Source organism: Dryas octopetala, chromosome 1 (assembly GCF_963921425.1).
Source record: "Dryas octopetala chromosome 1, drDryOcto1.1, whole genome shotgun sequence".
In the NCBI taxonomy this organism is placed as follows: domain Eukaryota; kingdom Viridiplantae; phylum Streptophyta; class Magnoliopsida; order Rosales; family Rosaceae; genus Dryas; species Dryas octopetala.
The window spans coordinates 29,477,222-29,503,043 of record NC_141366.1 but is presented as its reverse complement, the minus strand read 5'-3'; the positions used below and the strand labels follow the sequence as shown (position 1 = coordinate 29,503,043).

The following is a 25,822-nucleotide window of genomic DNA, read 5'->3' as shown; positions in this document are numbered from 1 at the left end:
CAAATAAATGGACGAACCAAATATTTTCGATGAAACCGTCCATTTGTTTTATCAAAGTTAGATAGGCAAATGATTTCCGATTTGGCTAATTTCTTGCAAGGATGATCTATCAATGAAGATGATCCTTGCGAACGGTTCGGATCGACACAAAACGACTCGTGTGGGCCCCAACAAGGTCATACCTCAACATAAATAAGTTGAGGTATACCTCAACAGAAGGAATCTGAGGCTATATATATATATATATATATATGCATACTTTCTGTTTGCTAGCTAATTAGAGAAATATTTGAGTCAGAAATGTATATATATATATATATACATTTTCTTGCTTCTAAATTCAAGATGCTCTGATAATTAATAAGTCAATCATCTGTTGCACCATTAACTTCTTCCTCTTTTTCTTTTTTCACATGATTCATCTTTTCTTAACGCCACATAGAATATATATCAAATCGAAACTGACAATTCAATGCCAAAAAGCCTGCCTTACTTGAATTACAATCCATTAATTTTAATGATCTTTATGTAGTGTTAAACCCTTTGAATTATTAATTATACATTTAGATATAATTAAATTATAGAGACCCATTCCATGGAGTCCACCCGTGCAACATGTGATACATGTAATTAAATTATTGATCTTTAAAGATTATACAAGTGGGTTACTTATACTAATTAATACAGAGCCCCAATATAATTATTTTTACATGCATGGTGTGTGTGTGTATATATATATATATTATATTTATATGCAAGCACTAGTATATATTGATTGATTGAGAAAGTTCCAAATCACTTCTTTTGTCAACTTTCTCATATGAGAATAATATAAGGTGAATTTCCACATACTGGAGTCTTTTCTACTTTTTCCATATTCAAATTTTAGTTTGAATAATATGAAGCTAGCTTAAACATGTACGTGGATTTCATGGCCAATCAGCAATGGAGCTGAATGACCTGGACCACAATAAACAGCATGGATTATACCTTATTATCTTATTGTTTATCTTCAACTACACGTGTGTGGAAGAGAGAGAGAGAGAGAGAGAGAGAGAGAGAGAGAGAGAGAGAGAGAGAGAGAGAGAGAGAGAGATTATGTGAAGTGGAAGCAAATTAATATGTTGGCATGGCTTGGTTCCCCAAATTAAAAAAAAAATAAAAAATCATACATATATATATATATATATATATTTCACACTCAATATGATTCATAAATATATATATATATATATATATGGTGATTAGCTTGAGAATGAAGAAAATTGGTATAGAAAAAAGACAAAGGTCATGGACTCAAAGACAAGACGACCACCTATCTCTCTCATACCCAGGTCCCCCTCCAAACCGTTTTCTACTCAGACCCATCAACCAACCTCTTTTACTCTCTCTCTCTCTCTCTCTTCCCTATATTGTAAGCAAACCCCACAACCATCACCATCATCATTCCCACCATATGAAGCCTTGTGTCTCTCTTTTTCTCTATAAAGTCATCACAGATTTACATCAAACCAGTTGGGAGAGAAACATTTCTAAAATAGTAATTGGGCATTAGGCTCTCTCTCTTTCATTCTCTCTCTCTCTCTCTCTCTCTCTCTCTCTCTCATTCTGTTGTTCAATTCACAATGAGGAAGCCAGATCAGCCCTCCTCTGCAGTAGCAGGTCATCATGGGAAGAACAACAACAACAACAATTCAAAGCTGAGAAAGGGTTTGTGGTCACCCGAAGAAGATGACAAACTGATGAAGTACATGCTCAACAATGGCCAAGGCTGCTGGAGCGATGTAGCGAGAAATGCCGGCTTGCAGAGGTGTGGGAAGAGTTGCAGGTTGCGTTGGATCAATTACTTGAGGCCTGACCTCAAGAGAGGTGCCTTTTCACCCCAAGAAGAAGAACTCATTATCCATTTACATTCCCTCCTTGGAAACAGGTATATATATGTTAATCAATTATTAACTCATTCATTCAAATAGTTTCGCTTATATGCATGTGTGATATATGCAAAAAGGTCACTAGTAGATTGTTTCATGCCACTTTCCATTATATTTACTTTCTATTTGTGAAAAAGATTTGCAGCTGCTGCATGCTAGCTAGCTCTTGAGTGTTGCATGTGGTTTCTGATGAATACAGACACTGCTTAATATATAAGATATGTTCTCCCTAATACAAGCAAATTAATTAATACAGAAATGGCATCGCAGATGGCATCTCTAATAAAGCTTAATTTGTCTGAAAGAGTAAAAATTAAGAAGAAAATGACGTTTGACATGACAATAAGGCTGATGTGTAAAGTTTAGGATATATGGGAGTTGTTGACAGATATAAAATCTGTATTTTATATATGTAAATTTTGGAGTTTGTCAAATCTTGGATAATTAATTTTGGATTGAATATTTTGGTTCCGTCAAGTGCGGTCCAACAACGCACAAACCAAACAAGCTCACTTGTTTCCCTCAAGTCGGTTCCATGTTTAACAAAAGTACTTGGGAGGCACATAATTTAATTACATGCTTGCATCAGTACACATAAAATTTTTTATTTTATTTTATTTATTACAAATAACATATAGATTCTATACATATATATATATAAGTACACAATGTTCTTTTATTAGACGATGTATCAATAAATATGTGTATACATATAAGTTATTAGGCAGTTTGTCAATATATATATAAGAATATACTAGCTTATATGATTAGATTTGTGAATATGAACCGAATGTGTTGACAATTTAATATATAATAAACTTATTATGTTACTACGAGATCTTTGACAAGAAAACATCACCTCCTTGTATAAGTATTCGTACATAGATATTACATAAACTATATGATGATCGAGTTTTGTTTATTTGTTTTTGGATATGTGTCAAGCTTGAGTACTATAATGGTAATATATATTATATTGATACTTAATTTTGTGGAATATATGAAGTTGAAAGGATTGGTCCATTCTCAAAAAAAAAAAGAGAAAGGACTGGTCTCAAATTGCATACGTACGACCTTTGAGTTAAAGACACTCCATGCCCCCATTTTTTTAATAATATATATGCTTCCATGCAAACCAAGTTTTCAATATATGTAAAAACATAAGACATGACAGAAATTAGAATATCTAACGAACATGGCATAATTATATATATATATATATATCTTTGTCTTCTTTGAATATTCTTACATATATATATACCTCTCTGGGCTGTGGCGGCCAAAAGCTATAAGTTAAAAATAAACTGATGATACCGTAATGTAATGTCTACATCTGCCTTTTGAGTCCAAGACACTCAAAACCCTTTTTGTGTTTTAATTTAGGAAGGCATGAAAGTCATGCATTGATCAGGAAGCATATATAACATACTATACTATAACTCATCAGAAATGTTGTTACTTACATTCAAACTGCCACTCTGAATTATTGATATTAGATTAATATTTAGATTTGTGGTCTAAATTCTTAATATGGTAATCTAAGTATATTCTATTATCAGACTGTTTAATATAAGTATATTCTATTTACTAGTTGAAGTTGATTACTCTTTTAATTGGTTAATTGTATATGTAGGTGGTCTCAAATTGCAGCACGCTTGCCAGGACGAACTGACAATGAAATAAAAAACTTCTGGAACTCAACAATAAAGAAAAGGCTGAAGCATTTGTCATCCTCCACTGCCTCACCAAACACAAGCGATTCATCCTCAGAGCCTAAAGATCACCACCATGTGATGGCGGGGGAGGTTGGAGGGTTCATTCCCGGTCGGCAAGAGCATCAAGGCATGATGCCCATGTACATGGATTCATCACCATCATCAGTGATGCAATCCATGGCCCTCAACCACATGTTCGACCCGTTAATGCCTATGCTCGAGCATGGCCTAGCAGCCATGGCTGGTCCAGGTGGATACTACAATGCCCCACAAATTGGGATGGGTGGTGGTGATTGTTGTTTTGGAGAAAATGGAGTGTTTGGGGGTGTTGATCATATTGGGGTAGAAGGAGACATATTTGTTCCTCCTTTAGAGAGTGTGAGCACTGAAGATCATCAAAATCTAATTAAAACTGAAAACAGTGGTAATTACTACAATAATAATATAAGCAGTATCCTCAACTGCAATAACAATAATAATATTAATATTAAAGCTGAAACCATAATTGGGGATGGGAATTACTTTGATCATCATCAAGAGGAGATAACAATGGGGGAGTGGGACTTGGAGGACTTGATGAAAGATGTGTCGTCCTCTCCTTTTCTTGACTACCAAATAAGTTGAATAATAGCGCGCCTTCCATTCCCATCTTTTCTCACCTTTTTTTTTTTTCCATTTATTTCTATTTTTTTTTTCTTTTCGTAATTTGAGATCTCTCTTTGTTTCCCAAAGACTGGCCGGTAGGATACATATTCCTAGTCATAGACTCCAGAAGTAGCTAGAAAAGCATACATATCATGGTATAAGAGAAGGCAAGTTGATAGCTTAGATGAAGTAGTGGCATGGGAATATATATGCTCTGAAATAAAGGTCACATGCACTTGCGTATATATAAAGTGACTAGGACAGTTCTCCTGTATGTATCTACTTTTTTTATGGTATGAGAAGCTTCAATAGTGTCATACTAGTGAAAGGAAGATGTGAATAGCTTAAATATGTAGGGAGTGATATATTCATCAATAAGATCAATAATTGGTTGGTATATAAATTGTAGGTACTATGAGATGTACAAAATCAATGGTGGGTGGAATTTTGTTATCAACTGTGGGGAGATAAGTAGTTTGTACTACACATTTGATAAAGATAATCTCTCTCTCTCTTTCTCTCTCTCTCTCCTTCATTAATTAAACCACTTATAATTATCTTTCTTGTGAGAGGTTATCTAACTATAGTAATTAATTAAGAACATTGGGCAATCCTTACCAAATTGAGCAAATACGTTAGTAGTTTGTTTATTTAAGTATGGAGCAAATACGTTAGTACATATTCTGAATATTATTTTATTCTAATTAACAGAACATGTATCCTGACATATTATTTGATGAATAGATATGATAAACAAATTTGGTGGACATAGCATTAATTTTTCAAAAATATTTACCCTATTCAATTTCAAAAACATTTACCCTCCACTCGAAGTCCCAACCTTGAATTTCTACTCTTTAGATATTTGTAGAATATGATGGCAGTTCCTTTAAATAGGGTTTAAGCACTGGTTGCCATGTCCACTTGAACAAAGTTCACCATTAATGAAAGATATAAAAATTTAGTCAGCTTTTGCTCTCATTGTAGCATGGACCTTTTTTCATTATTAAATTAGTTAGTTAGGCTATATGGTTGGATTGTCTAAGAGCAATTATACTTCGTTACCAATATTCCTATGTGGTGCACATAATTACTGTACCTAAAAACAATCAATGCAAAGATAAAACTTCACCAATATATTCAAGAAGTGAATAGAAAGCAATTAAGCTTGAAATAATGTGACGATGACATCTACTAATTCAGTTATGCAAAAAGACAAGGCGACCATTTTCACTTTGAATTCGACAGATATGATGATCATGAGAGAGTGCTTCTACTATCATTTGCCTTTAGATTTTTAACGTACTATAACTGACATGTGTGGGTGTGTGTGTGTGTGTATAAATGTGTATTAATTATATATTTCATTTCGACGATGCATGAAGCTTGTTCTCCATCAGAGTTGAGACTGACATATGTATGACCGATGATTACGCCTAAGTTTCATGTTAAATTGTAAATGAGCTCAATTGTTTGACATATTCTACAAAAGGTAATATATTCATATAGTTTTTTTATTTATTCAACCTTTTATGGTTGGTTTACATGGAGAAAAACAAAATTGAAATTTAGACATATTCTAATTTATACATCACCATTACCATCACTCATTTATATATCATTGATACATCAAAAAATAAATCTATAATTTATATTTAAATTTCATTATGTTTAATAGGGTTAGCAAAACAAGAGAATTTACAAATTATAAAATTTTAAATCACATCATTTTAAGTTCCTTTATTTTAGAATTCGTTATAGTTTCAATTAAACTCCTTTATCCAAACGCACCGTTATGTATTATACGCATGTGTATCTACTTTAAAAAAATACTCTCATATCTCTTATGCATTTCTTAATTCTATGAAAAATATACATTTTCTTGAGAACAAAAGTATTGTACATTAATTATTTTAGTATTGATTGAATTCTACACTTAAATTTTAAAGGAAAAATAACGAATAATACACATATTTATTTTATATGTACATTTTTCATCCCACATATTACTAATTAGAGCAAATACAACAATGATCCTCGAATTATCCTTAGTATCACTTTGGTCCACGAGCTTGTTTTTTAAATTATATATTCCGCCAACTTTCACCCGTGTATCAGTACTTAAGTCCATTCCATCAGTTTCATTCATTTTTTCTGTCAATTTTAATCACATGTAGGGCATGTGAGCCATTTTTGAAATGTAAAAATGGTAACCCACCCTCCTTTTTCTTTCTCCAATATAATATACATGACTAAAATTCAAAAAATAAATTCATGAACCAAAGTGATACTCGAGGTAAAGTTCGAGGATCATTACTATTATTCTCTCTTACTAATTATGTGCACACCAATTGACATTTGATTTTTTTTTTTTTTTTTTTATATATAGATGATGTTGCTAGTGGTTTCTAAATTTTAGAACAAGTCTATTTAATTTTTTTAATTTAACAAATTAATTGTTTACAAATTTATCCCTATTAAGTTTCACTCACTAGTCCATAATTCTACAAATAAGGTGTGGAGACGGCAGAATTAGCAGTGGTGTCACAAAAGGTCTGTACTTGTTGTCTGTCTAAGATCACATTTGATGACATCAATCGATTGCTCGGGTTTCAAGACCATAACTGACCCCTATACGTCGCTTGCCAAATCAGAGATACATATGTCAAGAGAATCAGGCTCAATTGCAGTTCGGCTATAAGCATTCTCCCGTTGAGGACGCTCCGCTCCTTGGAAATGGAACCTCGACATGTCTCCCTTAACAATGACAATCCTTATAAGCATCACCTATCACATTGATGGATTATAAATGTAATATTACTTATAAGCAATACCAATCAAACAGATCAAAGAGATATAATGTTGGATCGTGTAATATTCATCTTGACAAGAAATTATCTACATGATAAAATATGTATCACAAGCAAAAGGGCTATAGCTCAGTTAGGTAGAGCACCTCGTTTACACGCACGCCAATGTTTTTCAGAGGAGTTCATCATGTAATCAAAAAAATATTTGATCTTATTGACAAATTGATGTCTTACTCTATTACTTTTAGGGAACAAAACAAGAGAACAATAGCCTGACAAATGGTTTGGTCCGATTCGGTTGCCCGTTTAGGCGACAATATAGAACCCATCATTGATTTGAGATATTGATAAGGTGAATCCCCTGCCTATTCAATGCCAGACATAATGAGTATAAGTGCCTCAAAAAAACTCTCTTTTCGTCCTATCTTATGAACTTTAAGGTGTATGAAGTTTCATATTTCATTCAAGCAGGGCGATAGAAACTCCATTTAACTTAAGTTGATCTAGGCCAGAAGCAGACCTACGTCAGAATAGGTTTAACTAGGCACGATAGAGAGTCATTGCCACATCCCAATCCTGAATAAAATCTAATATCTCGAAGTGAAACGTGACTTACGTCCTAATCGCAGATTAATAAAATTATTTCTACAATTAAGACGTGAAAAGAAAAGAAAAGAAAATAAAATAAAATAATTGAAGAAACTAAGTAAAGTGAAAAAAAAAATAGACTTTATTTAGCAAACTATTGTTCCAAGAGTACCATACCAGATGTTCATCTTCTTATATATTACAACTTATTGATAAACAAACAAAACATAGTACTCCAGCAAATTCTCTAAATCTCCCTTGGGTATATCCACATCATCGGTCATATTTCCGTCATCTACACGATCTATTAGGGTGTGTGACAGGACCGCCCCCAGATTCCACCCTGAAACCCGGAGAGGTCCTGCGGGAATCCAAAATCAAGGAAAATCCTACCGAAAATTCGGCAGAACCTCCCCTGAAAATGGACTAACCTAGAAATTTCGGAACCTGTTAAAAGCACTTCTAAGTCATCAACCATCTCTACCACAACCAAATAGGGTCTCAGACCCAACAATTTCACAGAAAAACTAACTAAATATTTAAAGTGGTTATCAGAGCCTTTAATCTATTACAAAGAATTTTACACCGAAAAATAAAATGACGCCTACTGGTCCGAGTAGGAATATGGATGTGACTGCCTCGACGTGATTGGCTCGACCTCCACCAAAGCTACTACCTGGGGGGACAATTTGAAACAAAACAAGATCAACCGTGAGACAACTCAATGAGTGGACAGTTTAATAGAAACGAAAATAAAAGTAAACTTCCTGTTCCAGAAAATCCTTCAAAACCACGTTTAGCTCTAAGACCTCACGTCACTCTTTGAAATCCCCCAGTTTAAAACCATAAAGTTTATTTAAACTTAAAGAATCCCATAAAACAATATATATTTTCTCAAGATAACAATTTCTTAAAACAGACGAACCGTAAAACATCGTAACAACAACCTTGATAGAATTCAAAAGAAATCCCTCACTTGAAAACATATTTAATAATTTTTGAAAATAACCAAATTCATTTTCCACCATGCTATATACCCTGAATAATCCTAGCCATACACCTGTGCGGAATTCCTGCATCGCACAGGCAGGCAATATCCTGGCCATACACACGCGTGGAGTAAATTCAACACGTGCAGGCAATATCCTGGCCATACACACGTGCGAATAAAATCAGCACGTGCAGGCAATCCTGGTCATACGTGCACACAGAGCAGCCCCCAAAGGGCGAAGCATCCCGACACACGGCCCAAAGCCTATATGTGTGCCGTGATGGGTCCCAAAGACCTATGTATCTGATAATCTGGAGGGTACTGCAAAGGGTGGTTTGAAAACCATTTTTTCATAACTAAATCGGAAAATCATTTTCTCACGGATAGAAAATATCTTTATCGTTCCCATAAACTTTAAATCCTCAATCCACAATGCATAAACACAACTAGTAAAATAGTTCTTAATAAATCTCATTTGAAACACATAAAACCAATCAAATCTTTGACCATAGGCTAAAATATGAAATAATCCATATGTATAAAAATAAGAAACTAATTTCCTTTCAAACATCCAGCAATAAAACTTATTTGAAATAACATTTGAAATCCAACATTTAATACCAATGATCAAATCCCAAGATAAAATTCCCAAAGTATTTAGTGTGAAATGATTGATGAAATTTTCATGAATTCTTAGAAAACCAAAAGCCCATTCAAACTTCAATTTCACAATTAAAATTTATATCACTAGAATAAATCACGAATTTCATAAATCATTTAAAGAGACAAGAGTCCACTCACAGTGATATCTTTAGCTTCGATCCTCCGCCGAATCGTTTCGAGCCGCAGTCGTCTCGCCTATAAAATAGACAATCGACGAAATATAATTAGTTCCGACTCAAGGCACTTAAATGTAAATGTGTGCTTAACTTAACGTCACACCCGCCTCCCATTCTAGTTTGTCGATTCCCAACCTCCACTCGTAGACCCCAAACCTCTATAAACAGTCCGAAAGTTCCCCGGCTCAGCCTAACCAAAAACGTCCTAACCAAGATCAATAACTTACTCCACAATTGCCGAAAATTAATCCTTTATTCACGAATGACAGCGGGGGTTCGGACTCGCTACAGGAGCCGTCCAAAGTGGCTGCCCCAACTCCAAATTCAACCAATTTTATTTAATTTCAACCAAACCCATTAATTTTCTCAGTCCTAAACAACTATTGTGTTTCCTAGGGGAGGAATTTGTCCTAGACGACAACACAATAGCCCCCAAATCCAAAAACCCAAGCTAACCCAAAATGGCATTAACCCCCAACTCCAACTTCCACAAAAATTCAAAATTTCACAAACTTTAACTTAAAATCTTCAATTGGAATTCATAGGGGTGGACAATGTCCAACAATTCTCCAAAAATAATCCCCAAAACCAGATTTCAAAACAAACCCGAAAATAGCCTTAAATCCCATAAATTCAAGTTCCAAAATTTCAAGATTTCTGAGCTACAAAACCAGAAGAAATGAAAGCCCAAAGAAAGAGGAACAAAACCCACCTAAGATGGAAGTGATTGGCGCCAGAAAACTGGTCAGAGAAGGGAGAGAAGCCGACGGCCAGTGGCGCTCTTCTGACAGCAACCGCGCGCAGGGGGTGGCTGGGTTGGCTGGAGGAGGGTCGGGCCGAGCTGATCGGCCGACGGGGGAGATCGCCGGTGGTCGGGGTCGATGGAAAAGCCGCCGGAAGTGGCTGGGTTGGCTGTGCGCAGAGGAGAGAGAAGAGGGTCGGGGAGAGGGAGAGAGAGAGAGTGTAGGCTCGGGGGGAGGGGTGGTCGGCGCCTGGGGATGTTCGCCGAAGCTAGGGGCTGGCCAGGGGTGGCCGGTGATGGTGAGTGGGGTGGCTGGGGCTAGTGGGCGCAGGGGAGAGGGTGCGGGGGAGAGGAAAACTGAGAGAGAGAGAGTGCGGGGGTGAGAAATAGAAAGGGAGAGAGAAGGTTCTAGAGAGAGAGAGAAAGTTCTAAAAAAAAATCTGATTTTTAAACCCAATTTGTCCATTTTACGAAATTGCCTCTCGCTTCAAACGCCCATATCTTTCAAACCGTAACTCGGATTAACGCGTGCTACATGTCTATGAAATCGTGGGCTCGAAACCTTTCCAACGGACCCAAAGTCAAAATCGAAAGTCCATTAGTTTTAAAAGTCAACTTTTGGGTCAATCCCAAATTAAAACAAAAATTAAAAAATTTAAATCAAAACCCCTTTTTATTTTCCAAATACAATTCAATATCATTTTTTTTAAAAAAAAATCTCTTAAAAACATAATTAAATAAAAATTTAAATTTCTAGTGAAAATTTGGGTCGGGTCGTTACAGTGTGAGTTTTTAAGGCTCAGTAGGGTATAGTGATCTCTCATGGCCAGTTATCACATTTAATCAATGTCTCAGTAAAAGAAAAGAAATACAGATAATAATTATAATTATATGCAATGAGAATGTGTGTACTCATTCCTTAACCATTCCTGTTGACACATACCCAAGATAAACAGGCCTACATGTCTCATACCGTGCATCCTTCCACTGTGGCTCCAAATGTCCCAAGTATGAGCCAACACCTGTCCGTCCCTTAAGCCAAAATATTTTGAATATTATTAATTCCACTTTTCCTTCAATAATTCTTCCACAAATCATGAGATCACCAGGTATATCTCCCTTTCTCCATGGTGTCTCTAATAAATCACGGGACCACCAAGTTCATCTCCCTCTCTTCTTGGTGTCTCAATTAATCATTTTCTTAACATTGTTCACAATCACACTTTCCTTATGCACTTATGATTATGCATTTAAAGATAAACATTAATGTATGTGTAGAGAAATTAAATTGTACATGCATAATAATTCAACCTTACGCAATTTGAGTGTACCACAGACTTAGGAAATTTCACAGTGCACATACAAGATTAATAATAAAAGCTTATTCACAAATATAATGCACTTGATACATTTAATGAAGAAAAAACATTACAAGTAATAAAGATAAATTATCACAAAAGAATAAATCACACAACATGACATAAGGATTAATTGTAATATAGTCCAATCATTGGGGAAAGAGAGACCCTACCTTAATTTCTTAAGCACGTGTTCCTTCTTAGTCTGTTCCTATGTGTTCAGGTATAAAAAGTTTAAAAAAGTATAGTTTAGATATAACCAAGGAATAAAATTTCGGGTTTCGAGGAAATTTCGATGAAAATTTCGACGGAAATTTCGATGGAAATTTCGAGAAATTTTAAATTTCGACAAAAATTGGACAGAAACGACGGAAATTGCCATCAAAATACGGAAATTTTGAATGAAACTTTACCATATGTTTATTTAACATATTATCTACTACATTGATAAAAAATATTGAAGAAATCTAATTATATAGTAGGTTTTATGTTATATAAGATAAATATAATGCGCGCTGGAGACAAATACTGTTAAATAAAATTAGTATAATGAATAAATAAAATTAGTATATTCTTTATACTCTATAATCTATATACTAAACCTTATATACTTTATAATTTATACTCTAAATTGTTTATGATATGGTATAAGATATTAGAGTTTAGGCCCTTTAGGGTATTTTTTAATTATTTTTTATATATAAATATATTAGAATTTAGAATTTAAAAACAACTAAACGAAACTCCAAACTTTTTTTTTTCATTCCAATTGCCCAATTGCCCAAATACCCCAAACCCCAATCAACCCCTTAACTCTTTTTTTTTTTTTTTCTTTTTTTCTTTTATTCATTTTCCTTCCTGTGAGTCCTTTGACTTCTTTCTTTATTTGTTGTTCACTTTTTCACTTTTCAAATCTTTTTCTTTCTTTTATTTAATCTTATTTTTATTTTATTATTTCTCTATCTAGCCAATCCCACATTCCCACCTCCTTTTCTCTTTTTATCTCCCGAAAGGGCCAAAACAACAAAGCCCATTTCTTTCTTTTATTTTATACTAACATTACTGTTTGTCATTACATTTATTCCTCTTGGCATCTTCCCCACTCAGCAACTCTCTTCTTGCATCTGTGATGTATTTTGAAATCAAACTGTATGTTTTGGGTCCTACGGCCGTGACTTCTTCCCTCTCATCTCTCTCCTGCCCAGTCACATCTTTTCCTCCTTCCTTCTTCTCCTCTCTCTCTTCTCCTCCCCGATCTCTTCTCCTTCTCTTGGGCCGTCGAGATCTGGCCGGAGTTGGTTGGGTTTGTGCAATTAAGTGAGCGAAGAGTTGGGCCAGTTGGCTGGGTTTGATTGTTTAGTTGTTTGAATTGTTTCATTTTGCCAAAGACAGAGAAGGAGAAGACAGAGAAGTGGTGAGAGCGAAATTTCGGCAAATTTCGACGAAATTTTGGAAATTTCGGCGAAATCTTGGCGAAATCTTGACGAATGCATGTTAAAATTTCGATACCCCTGAAAATCGAAATTTTCGGCGAAATTTCGCCGAAAATTTCAAAATTTAACTCCTTTGATATAACTTAATTAAATTTAAATTTATTTCACTCTCTTTTTAATGAGAGTGTAACTCACACTCTAACTTAGAGGTGTCCGATTGACGCGAAACTTGTACCAATGGACTCGTATTGAAAAATAGTGTTGGAAAGGTGAAAATTGTGCGAAAACGGTAGCCGGAAATAGCTGAACGCGCCACCATGCACTAGCGGTACGAGTGGGGGTGGCTGGCCGGTCACTATTCATCATATCTTCAAAACAGCCCCTGTTTTCCAGATTTTCTAGTTTTTTTATCTCATTGTTTACTCAACTTTTGACCAATCAAACCTTCACCAAACTGAGCAAACTTATACTTGTTTTAAAGCTCTGCATAACCTCTTTACAACCATATAAAGAACATGAAAAACAGACGGTTAAAACTCAAGTTATAAGGCCCGAAAGAAGGCCATACGAACATGCGATTTTTCTGGAAAAATTTCCATATTTTTTCATTTTTCTTGGTTTTTCATTTTATTTCGTTTTCAACCCTCAAATCCCTTCCCTTTCTGTCCCTTTCCAGTTCACTCTCTCTCTTTCTCTTTCTCTTCCTCTTCCTCTCTCTCTCTCGCTCTCTCTTTTTCTCTGTTCAGTGTTGCTACTTAAGGGTATTCTTAAGCACACTTACACAGTTTATTTATAGCCAAAGTCTTGGTTAGAGTAACCATCTAATTGGCTTATTCAGTTAAGAAGAAATGAGGCTAATCATTATTTAGATCGATAAGGACTCATCCCTCTAAAGGGATCATCACCATTGATCTTAAGCTTAGGTGTTCCAAATTAAGAGGGCTGATGGACGTTGGTGTTATCCCTTCTTCCATTTTTTTTTTTTTTTAAAGTTGGGCTTTGTATCTTGTAGACAATTGGGCTAAAGCCCAAACTTAGAAATGTAACCCAATTTTAAAGCCAAAATAAAAATAAATTTATTTATCTATTTATTATTATTATTATTATTTAGGACATTACATTCTACCCTTCTAAAAAAAAAAATTTTGACCTCGAAATTTAATCGTACCTGTGTTAAGAAACATCTCTGGATATTTATTGCACATGTCAGATTCTGATTCCCATGTAGCTTCTTCTATATTCCCATGTTGCTACAAAACCTTGACTAATGGAATGGTCTTCATGCGCAAAACTTGTACTTTGTGATCGAGTATCTGAATTGGTCAATCTTCAAAAGATACTTGCTCATTAACGCTAAGTTCTCTCCAATCCAAAACATGTGCTGGATCTGGTTCATACTTCCGAAGCATAGATAGATGAAAAACATTATAGATACTAGAGAGTTGGGGAGGTAATGCTAATCGATATGCTACCTCTCCAATCCTTCTCTGTGGCTTTTTGAACCAAGTCCAGCCCTAACAAAATATCTTCTCCCACTTCAGCCCAACACAAAGGCGATCTACAAGGTCTTCCATAGAGTGCTTCATAGGGTGCCATCTCTATACTAGACTGGTAGCTGTTCTTATAGGCAATTTTTGCTAGTGGTAGGTGGTCTTCCCAATTTCCTTAAAAATCTAGTATGCATGCCCTCTATAGAGCTAAACCGAATTGATGATTGAAAAGCTTAATTTTATTAACAGCCACACAGCTAAATATATACAAGTAAACAACTGAATTTCCTATAAAACTGGAAGATCTATTCTTAAGGAATCCTAGACTAATCAGCTGAAACAATAATTCAAGTTTGAAATACAAAATTTCAATACAGTAGTTACAAAATACAAGATACATCTCTTACATGCCCCCTTAAGATGAGCCACGATCAGAGAGGCTAATCTTGGAACAGAGCAACTGAAAACGAGCTGTAGACAAGGGTTTGGTGAGAAGATCAGCAAGCTGATCCGCAAAGGGGACATGTGCGACCCGTAGCATGCCAGATTGCACCTGATCCCTAATGAAGTGGTAGTCAACAGCCACATGCTTCATTCAGGAGTGAAAAATAGGATTGGAGCTGAGTTGTGTGGCACCCACGTTATCACAGTATATTACAGGCATAGCTGAAATGGTAACACCAAGTTCAGAAAGAAGAGAACACACCCAACTGATTTCAGTAGCAGTAGCCGCCACAGAGCGATATTCAGCTTCGGTAGACGACCGAGCAACAGTTGATTGCTTTTTAGAACTCCAAGAAATCAGATTTTTACCCAAATACACAAGATAAGCACCTGTGGAAGAATAATTATCTCTGTTGCCAGCCCAGTCGGCGTCTGAAAAGGCATGAAGTGTGTCCGAAAAGCTATGAAGAGACAAGGGTGAGCTGCGGTGAAGGAGAAGACCTTTGGACATGGTACCACTGAGATAACGCAAGATGCGTTTCACAAGAGCCCAATGTTCAGTAGTAGGGCTGTGCATAAATTGGGACATCTTGTTGATGGCGTAGGAGATGTCGGACCGAGTAAGAGAGAGATACCGCAGACTCTCAACAGTGGCATGACACTGAGTGGGGTCCGGAAGAAGAGTGCCAGTTGTAAGAGAAATTGTAGAGGAACTAGTGGGCAATGGCGTAAGGACCGGTTTAGCACCTTGCATGTGTGTCCGTTTCAGCAAGTCATCAATATAACCCTTATGTGAAAGTAAAAGACCATTAGAATGAGGAAGAATCTCAACACCCAAAAAATAAGACAAGGACCCAAGGTCTTTGAGAGAGAAGCAGCGGGCTAAGGAGGCAACAAACTGAGAGACAGTTGTAACATTGTTACCCGTTAGGATAATGTCATCCACATACACTAGTAAATAAAGAATAGAACCGGAGCAATTATATATGAAAAGAGAGGTGTCTGAATGTAAGTTGCGGAACCCAGATTGTAAGAGAAATTGCACTACTACAATAATATAAATAGACGACACTATCTACACAACGGTAGTTTTAAAACTGTTGTGTAGTTTTTACAGATAACGGTTTTAAAAAAACTGTTGTATTTATGAATGAAATCCAATGGTTTTGAGAGGTGTAGATTTTTTGGTTTTGCCTACACAATGGTTTTAAGTTGTGACCATTGTGCAAGCGAAACAAAATGAAAAAACCGGTCTACAGTAACTTCATTAAAAAAGTTTTGTTGTGTACTCTTGTTGCCCTCTGATATGTTTCCCTCTCAATGTTCATTGTTCCCACCCCTAAGTCATACACCCAGCAATGTTTATTACCAAAACCAAAAGAGATCTGAGAGATAAGCCATCATCTGCTCCAAGCGCACCCACCTGACCTCCAAGCGACCTCACAAGCCCGACCATGTGAGAGATCTGAAAGATAAGCCACCCATCGATCTTGCCTCTCTCTCTTTCTCGCCTCTCTCTCTCTCTCTCTCGTCGCATCTTCTCCTTCTCGCCACCGAGTCACCGTCGCGTGGGGACACTAAACCTAACCCTCAGTCCCTCATCCAGATCCAACCACTATCTCTCTCTCTCTCTCCGCTCGCTCTCTCTCGCCAATCGCTCTGTCTCACCGTCGGATCCCTTTCTTAATTTGTGTCACCGTCTTGAAGGAGAGAATTGGGAAGCGACCCTTGCTCACTGGGGATGTGAATGTCACTCTGAGAGATGGGTATGCCACGATTGGAGATATGAGTTCACCGTTGATAACTTGAGCTGGATTCGGAGCAGAAAGTTTAGGATGGGTGCAAGGGTAGCTCGGCCAGTGGTTATCAGGGTGCTCTTAAGGGCCTACATAGAGTGCTACACAACAGGTTTTTCATATTCTCTTACCTTAGGTTATAGTCATAGTTATCTTCGTTTTGGTTTTCCTTTTCTACTTCTATTCATTGCTAGTAAATTGTTTTTGCAAGAAACCTTAAAAGTAATGAAGCTAAGTCAATGATTCTGCATATTGAAGATGTTTTCTTTAAGGGTTCAAACCCTATTTGCCAACCTTAATTTATTCCCATCCCAACATTTGACAAATAGAGTTACTAAGCTTGAAATGGGCAAGAACTATTTCTACTGTCGAAGGCCTTAATCCAAGTGATGAGAATTCTGCTCTTGTCCACTGTATTCAGGTTTAAATTTGTTTAGTTTCTAGCATAGTAAACAATCAATTGGTTTTAAATTTAAAGGCATAGCAGTGCCAAAAAAATAAGGCAGGGGCCAAATGATACCAGTTAAATCTATAAAGCTCCAACATATGTTGTTCTTTCATTATACTCTTGATGTGTCTAATATAAATGAATGCAATCAGACTCATAACCATACACTCACAGAGTTGTTTGAATCCATCCCTTTTAGAAAATGGAGTCAACCTCATTCCTCTCTCACTGGAACTAGCACACAAATACAAATATATAGATATGTTTTTTTCTTTTTAGTGTAAAAGCTTATAATTATCTGAATGTTCTAAGCAATATCTTTTACTTTTGGTTTTATAATTACTCTTTTGGTTTTAGAATTACTCTTTTGTAAAAGCTTATAATTAGCTGATCAATGTTCTTGTTGGCTTTTGCATCTTTGCAGTTGATATATTTGGGGCGTCCCTGTTTACATTCATAAATTAGTACCCATTAAACACATGCACACATATTTTGGCTTGCAAGTTATCAACTATATTGGTTCTTGATGCATTATAAGTGCTTTTAGTTTTAGGAGTCTATTGATATTTACTGTCATTTTTTGCTACTTGGATTAGAAATTTGTTGACCTTAATTTTTTCTTTATAAACTGTAGAAGTTATTAAAAAATATAAAGAAGCATGTAAGCCTGGGACACATGAAGAATTTAAGAGACCCCATAAAGAAATCATGTTGACAAATTTTACGAAGTTACTTTATGATAGATTGTTGTAATCATGTAATGCTTATCGGTATAAAAAATCAATTTGGCATTGATGTGATCAAATGAGGAGTCTTTCCCATGAGATTTGTGTATACTGCAGTAAGATCAAACCAGTTTTTTAACTTGGACTTCTGAACCAGTGGATAATTTGAGAAAAGTTTCTTTCTTTCTTTCTTTTATTGGGGTGGGTAGGATATACATTTCTTAAAGGGTGGGTAGGACATCCTTATAAGAGAAAGAGCATATCTTTTTATACTTTCAACATAGTTATTTGTACATCATTGTTGCTTACTAATAATGAACTATTTTTGTTTTCTTTTTGAAAATGAGTTGCTTTGTTGCGTCCATCATATATTTTTATGAGGCTCAGAATCAAGTTTTCATGGGCTGTAAAAGGTTGTTTGGTTGCTGCGGAATTGGAGGGGGAAAAGTTAGAATTTAGATTTTACTGAATGCATGCTTTATTTTCTCACTAGGTTGCGTATATTTAGTTTGCATTTCTGGGTTGAAATCAAGTTTCCATCGATAGGGTTGATGCAGTTTGAGTGATAGAGTCTCATGGCGTGAGTTTCTGATTGTAGTTCCGTTTTTATTTGAGATATAAAAATTGGTTATAATATGGGTTATTTACTGAACTTGGATCTTTAGGTATGGAAGGAAATGGAATTCTAATTGGTTAGCTAGAACTGTTCTAGTTTCCTTTGTATTGTGACTGAATGCTATTCACTAAGTTTGGATAATTCCCAAGGATACTGAAACTCTTGATTGGTAATGGATTAATATGACTAATATCATAGTTCATTTAATTTTTAAATTTAGTTTGTATTTATTTTGAAGTATTTCTCTTGTTTATTGTTTCTAACATTAAGTCATTTGTGTTTGTAGATGTGAGAAATCATCCAGTTTTTTATCCATTACAAGTGTACGTGGAAAGCGCTACTGACTATCTTTCAAAACCAAGGCTCACAGCGAGGTAAGAGGACTTGAACTTATTTGTGAACCCTGTGAAACTCTTGTGGTAATGCATTTGAGTATGTTTGAATGTTTGGCATTGGCAAGAATATTAAAGGTTCTGACCTTACTATTTACTTTTGTTTGATTTTGGTAGTCTTTGACCTTACTGTATACTTTTAGAAAACTGTATCATTTGGTAAGGAATTATAAGATGTTTTTTTGTGAGTCACAAGTTCACATCCTAATGGTCATTTGAAGACAAAAATCACCATATTCCGACCTTGAATGTAGTTTTTGTGTAATACCCAAGTCAAACCTGAAAATTTGAAACTCTAACAGCAACACTCCTCTTGCATGCCTACATTCTCACTTGTCCTTGTGTGATTTTGTGATATTGTTTTAACTGAAATTGTTTGGATAATATTAGGCTAACTGAATATATTGAATTTTACTTGCAATGAATGACAAGTTTGCTTTAATTTTTTGTGAAATTTGAAATTGTTAGATGGATAAGTCATGGATGTTTGCTGATAGAAGGTCGAGGGCATATGAATTAGGGATGGAAGCATTCTTCAAGTTTTCATTAGAAAATACGAGAAACCCAAACCTCATTCATTGTCCTTGCACGAAGTGTGGCAATGTGAAGCAGTTTGGTGTTGGAGTTGTAAGGGATCATTTATATTATAATGGTGTTGATAAAAGTTACCAACAATGGATATAGCATGGAGAACCTTCTAGGTCAGCTACAAATACAGTTAGAGAGAAAGAGCAAACTGAAGTAGAACGTTCATTTCTCTCTGAAACAGTGAACATTCATTTCTCTCTGAAACAGTGGAGATGGAAGGTGATAAGGCAAACTATTTTTCAGATGATGCAGCTCAAGATTTTTTGAATGTTATTGGGGATGGAGATACACCTTTGTATCCTGGTTGTACAAAACACACTAAGCTATCTGCACTAGTGAGGTTGTATAATTTGAAGGCAAAGCATGGATTGAGTGATGCAGGTTTCTCTGATTACCTTATTGCTTTTGAGGATTTTCTTCCAGAAGGTAATAAGCTACCCATATCCATGTATGAGGCAAAGAAGGCTTTGTGTGCATTGGGAATGAATTATGAGAAAATACATGCATGTCCTAATGATTGCATCTTGTATAGAAATGAAAATGAGGATGAAACCAGTTGTCCTACTGGTAGTCTGCCAAGGTGGAAGATTGGTAAGGATTCAAAAATGAAGGAGGGGGTGCCTGCCAAGGTCTTGTGGTACTTTCCCATTCTCTCAAGGTTTAAAAGGATGTTCGAATGTAGTGAAATAGCTGAGAGTTTAACTTGGCATGCTAATAAAAAACTGAATGATGGACAGATGCGGCATCCCGCTGATTCCCCATCATGGAAGCTAGTTGATTTTAAGTGGCCAAACTTCTCAGAAGATCCAAGAAACCTTAGACTAGCAATATCAGCCGATGGCTTCAATCCCCACAGTTCTTTGAGTAGCAAATACAGCTGTTGGCCAGTTATACTAGTTACTTATAATCTTCCTCCATGGTTGTGTATGAAAAGGAAGTTCATGATGCTGACTTTATTAATTTCTGGTCCTAAACAACCTGGAAATGATATAGATGTGTACCTGACACCTTTGGTTGATGATTTAAAATCTTTATGGGCAGGGGTTCCAGGAGTGTATGATGCATTCAGCTGTGAATACGTCACCCTTAAAGCTGTACTTCTATGGACCATCAATGATTTTCTGGCCTATGGAAACTTATCTGGCTGCATTGTGAAAGGGTATAATGCTTGTCCAATCTGTGGATCACAAACAAGACCTCATAGGTTGGTACATGGTAATAAACTATCGTACATAGGGCATAGAAGATTCTTGTCACGCCATCATCCTTAGCGAAGGCAAAGAGCAGCTTTCAATAACTTGCAAGAATTAACACCACCTCCTGTACCATTAACAGGAGAGGAAGTACTTGAAAAGGTTGAAAAGGAAAATTTCACACCTTTTGGCAAGAGGAAAGTCAAGAGTAAAGGGGTTGAGGTGTAGCTAGAGCTTGTTGGAAGAAGAAGTCAATTTTCTTTCAGCTTGAGTATTGGAAATCTCTTCATGTTCGGCATATTATCGATGTTATGCATGTTGAGAAGAATGTGTGCGATAGTATTATTGGCACACTATTGAACATCCCTGGAAAAACAAAAGATGGGGTTGCAGCTCGTTTGGATTTGTTGGACATGGGGGTTAGAACTGAATTGGCACCTAACACTTGTGGAAAACGGACTCACTTTCCGGCTGCAAGTTGGAATTTGTCTAGAGAGGAGAAGCGATCTGTGTGCAAATCATTTCTGGGTATGAAGGTCCCTGAAGGCTATGGTTCAAATATTAGCAGTCTTATATCAATGGAGGATTTAAAGATTCTTGGCCTTAAGTCTCATGACTGTCATACCCTCATGCAACAATTGCTCCCTGTGGCCATACGTTCTGTGTTGGAAAAGCCTGTGAGATATGCTATCACGAGATTCTGTTTTTTCTTTAATGCTATATGCAGCAAAGTTGTCGATGTATCAACGCTAGATAAACTTGAAGAAGATCAAGTAGTCACTCTGTGTTTTCTTGAGAAGTATTTTCCACAATCATTTTTTGATGTTATGGTTCATTTAACAGTGCACCTTGTGAGAGAAGTTAGATTATGTGGACCAGTTTATTTTAGATGGATGTACCCCTTCGAAAGATATATGAAGGTGTTAAAGGGGTATGTATGAAATCGTAATTGTCCCGAGGGTTGCATAGCGAAGGGTTATATTGCGGAAGAAGCTATAGAGTTTTGCTCTAAACATATGCGTGAAGTTAGTACAGTTGGTATCCCGTCATCTCAAAAGTCTGGCTCTAACAATGAAACTAAGCCCCTATCAGGTGCTTCTGTACATCGGGTTGATCGTGACCAGTTGGAGCAAGCCCATCTTTATGTACTAGAAAATACAGTTGAAGTTGAACCTTTTATTGAGTAAGAGCAATCATTTCCCTTTAAAATTAATTTTATAATTGTTCAATCGTTGTTTTCCCCCTGCTGGTTAATTGATACATGTCTCTTATTATAGTGAACATATGAGATATTTGAAAGAGAAATATCCCAAAAACAAGAAAAAGAAGAGGTGGTTGCACGAAAAGCACAATCGAACCTTCATCCCTTGGATAAAAAAACGGGTGATATATTCAACTTTTTTTACTAGTTCATATTTAAAAAAATGAAGCACATTCTCTGTATACACAGTGCACCTTATTTGATATAGACGGTTATCTTTGCAGGTGAATCATGCACTTTCTGTCACACCTAATAACATATCTGAAACTTTGAGGTGGATAGCTGATGGACCGTGTGTTGAAGTTCTGAAATTTAACGATTACAAGATTAATGGGGTTCATTTTAGTACCAAGTGTCGTGATGACGTAAGAACTGTTCAGAACAGTGGTGTTTACCTACTGGCAGATGCAATGCAGGTTGCTAGTTCGAAGGACAAAAACCCGGTCATCACAGATATGGTCTTCTATGGAGTGAAGCAAGAAATATGGGAACTAGACTATTACAAGTTTAGGCTGCCCATTTTCAAGTGTGATTGGGTTGAGAATCAGAATGGCATTAAGATAGATGAACTTGGATTTACGTTGGTCAATTTGAGTAGGTTGAGTCATAAGCCGGACAAGTTTGTTTTGGGAAGACAAGTAAAACAAGTGTTTTATGTGGAAGATCCTGCAGATGCTAGGTGGTCTGTTGTACTATCAACCCCAGACAGAGATGACATTAGATGGGAAGATGAGTTGGGAATACCACATTTGACCTTCAACCATTCACCACTAGTCTTCCACCCGTAGAGACGTTTGATGATATAGTGGGTGAAACTGGAACAGAATATGTGCGACCTGGAGGCGAGGGCATATGGATTGATTAGTTTATGTTTACCATATTTGAGCTTGTAAATTAATACTTATTTCAATTTGGATTAAAATATTAATATGTAATAAAGTGTTTGCTAGTTGTGTTTATACCTTTTTCTTTAGTTGCTGTCAAAGGTATTGATCTACAGCAAATGTATTATATGAGTGTTTATACTTGTGTTGATACTTTATATATGTTGCTTGTGTTTATACCTTTATTTCAGTATTGCTTGTGTTTATACTTAGTTGATTGGTTATTATGCTTATTTGTCAAACCTTGTTTATACTTAATTAGTTGATTGCTTTTGTTTTTGTAGACCATGGCTCCACAGAGGGCATCTCCGGCTGGTAAGAAGAAGAGGTGTAAAGCCAAAGCTAACAAGACACCGACAAAAGCAAAGACTTTTAAGCAAACACAATCTAAGGCTGTTGAGGATTCAAGTTCTGGTGCTAAGGAGACACTTACATCAGAAAGCAGTGTGAAGAGCAAACGAGAACCCGTTACAATGCCTCGCATTGTGAGGCGAAAGATCCTAAAGATTAAGAAGGTGGTTGAGTATAATAAGAATGGTCAGCCTCGTGGGAAGGTGGCAACGGAACTACAATCTTACATTGGGGTGTTAGCACATACAAAGATCCCCATTACCATCGCTAAATGGAAGAAGGTGGACGATGAATATAAAAACAAGATTTGGGAAGAAATAGAGGTGAGCATACATTTAATCATGCTCTTTTTTTGTTTTCATATAAATACTTATAGCAACCTATTTTTGTAACCTTTCTTGTAATGTAGCAACTAATATATTGGACATCTATGTATGTAGTTGGCATTTGAGATAGCGCCGGAAAGCAAAAATCTGGTAATGAAATCAGCGGTTGCTAAATGGAGGGAATTCAAGAGCCGTCTCACGACTGCTTTTGTACTACCATTTATAGATGACCTTGAGAAACTTAAGAAACCCCCTGCAGAGTATAACTTCCTTGAGAAAACTGACTAGGACCAGTTTGTGCAGTCAAGACTAGAACCTAATTTTTTGGTAATTTCATGATTTTTACGTATTATATCCCCTTAAATTACTGTCACATCTTCCTATTTGATGCAAGTAATTTGTTACTTGTTTGGATTGTAGAAACTTCATGAAGTTCAGCAGGAGAGACGTGCAAAGGCCGAGTACCAACATCGAATGTCGCGTAAAGGGTGCTGGATTGGAGTCAGAACTGGTTAGTGATGTGTTTTTAAATCCGCTGATTTTGTGTTATGATGTTTAGGTATGCAACACCGTCTATAAGTTCTAAAACCATATGGCTTTTGGCAGTTAAATGACATGAATTCTGACCAAGAAGAGGTTGATTGTGCTACTCTCTGGATGAAAGCACGTGCAAATAAAGAGAGTAAAATCATAGATGCCAAGGCAGCTGAGAAAGCAAATCGGATTTTGAGTCTGCACGCTAAATTTTTATACTTAGTTCATGGCACCCTACAGTTTATAATAGCCACATCATTGCTTGTTTCAAAGTTTTTTTTAACTAAATTTTTTAATTGCATTTTCAGGAAGAGTTGAAGCAACAAGAGAAGGAGAGGAAATTAAGTACATCTGGTAGCAATGATCTTTTGACACTTGCCTTGGGGACCCCTGAGCATGGTGGCAGGGTTAGAGCAGTTGGAAGTTATGTGACACCAAATTCATACTTCCACCTCCCTAAGCGAAGGAAGACAAGTGTGAAAGAGAATGTGAGAGAGTCAATTAAAGCAATTGTAGAGGAGGAGCGAGAGAAGATTGTGGCGCAGATAGTGGCAGAGGAGCGAGAGAAAATCAAGGCACAGATAATGGCAGAGGAGAAAAGAAAGATCTCGGCTCAAATTTTGGAGGAGGAGCGAGCAAATATTGTGGCCAAACTTGTGATGGATGAGCGAGACAAGTTAATGGCAGCAGGGGCCCCTGATTGGCAGGCCAAGGTGACTACATTGGATGAAATACTAGCTAATGTCAAGGGTCCTGCTGCAAATATCCCAGTCCCGGTACAAAAGACTGCTCCTCCCACTCCCCCAACTCCACACACCGTGGAATATGGATCCGATAAAGCCAGTTGTAATGCTGCAAAGAAGGTGTTGGGATTGAATGACAATCCAAAGGAGGATGACATCATGGATGTGGATTCTGAAGTTGTGAGGGAATCAATATTTAAGGTGATTCAATGAAATTTTATATGCATCTAAACAATGTCTTCAGTTACGCTTAGTTAAAATGCTTAGTGAAAATGCCTTCAGTTATACTTAGTTAAAATGCCTTCAGTTAATTTGAAATTGTGTCTTGTGTGCAGGGGAAACAAGGCAAGTTAGTTGTGGAAGGTGAGGATCAAAAAATTGTTGCACATGCAACACTGATTGAGGTACAGGTTGACAACCCGACTGTCCATGGCATTCCTTTGGGAAAGGACAACCTCAGGGTTTCAATCGATCTATGCTTCATTTAATGATGATGCACTGCTTCCCGTCCCTGTGACAGGCGAACTTGAAACTGTGGGCCAAGCCAAAGGTAGTGTTGTAGCTTGGCCAAAACAGTTTGTTTTGCCTATGGAGGAGAACAAAAAGGGTATTAAGGTATTATGGTCAACCGTGTTGATTTTGGCAATTTTTGATGTTATTTATGAAATCCTACATCTAACATATTTTTAATTTTGAACCTAGATACCCTTGAAGGCCAAAGCTGATAAGCATCAAAAGAGTGTAAACAAGCCACAACCTTTGGACCTGAAAATACTGCCCCCTACATTGAAGGTGTTATGCATGTATGCACAAACTGGCATGAAGAAGGATGCGACAATCCACTTTGTAATTGAACCTGAAGTTTTTGGTCAGCCTCGGAAAACCCACGTACTGAGTGAAGATATAGAGCAGTTTAGCCGTTGGAGGAGATATCAGCCACTTGCATTGTTGTGTATATGAGGTAGCTTAATTATGTCTT

At 36.5% G+C, this 25,822-nt stretch overlaps 1 protein-coding gene and 1 pseudogene across 1 annotated transcript; both read left to right on the top strand.

Annotated features, from left to right (window-relative positions):
• Nucleotides 1–1,625: 1,625 nt before the first annotated feature.
• On the top strand, nucleotides 1,626–4,270 carry LOC147299602 (transcription factor MYB83-like). Its single transcript, XM_086231308.1, has 2 exons — nucleotides 1,626–1,930; nucleotides 3,565–4,270. The coding sequence occupies exons 1-2, from the start codon at nucleotides 1,626–1,628 to the stop codon at nucleotides 4,268–4,270; spliced, it is 1,011 nt and encodes a 336-aa protein (XP_086087434.1).
• Nucleotides 4,271–19,763: 15,493 nt separating this feature from the next.
• On the top strand, nucleotides 19,764–22,793 carry LOC147299601 (uncharacterized; annotated as a pseudogene).
• Nucleotides 22,794–25,822: the final 3,029 nt, after the last annotated feature.

Excerpts from the sequence above, each read along its gene's own strand:
- LOC147299602 (XM_086231308.1), top strand. The coding sequence starts at position 1,626 with ATGAGGAAGCCAGATCAGCCCTCCTCTGCAGTAGCAGGTCATCATGGG. Across the intron at positions 1,931-3,564 it reads CATTCCCTCCTTGGAAACAG|GTGGTCTCAAATTGCAGCAC; the intron begins GTATATATATGT and ends TTGTATATGTAG.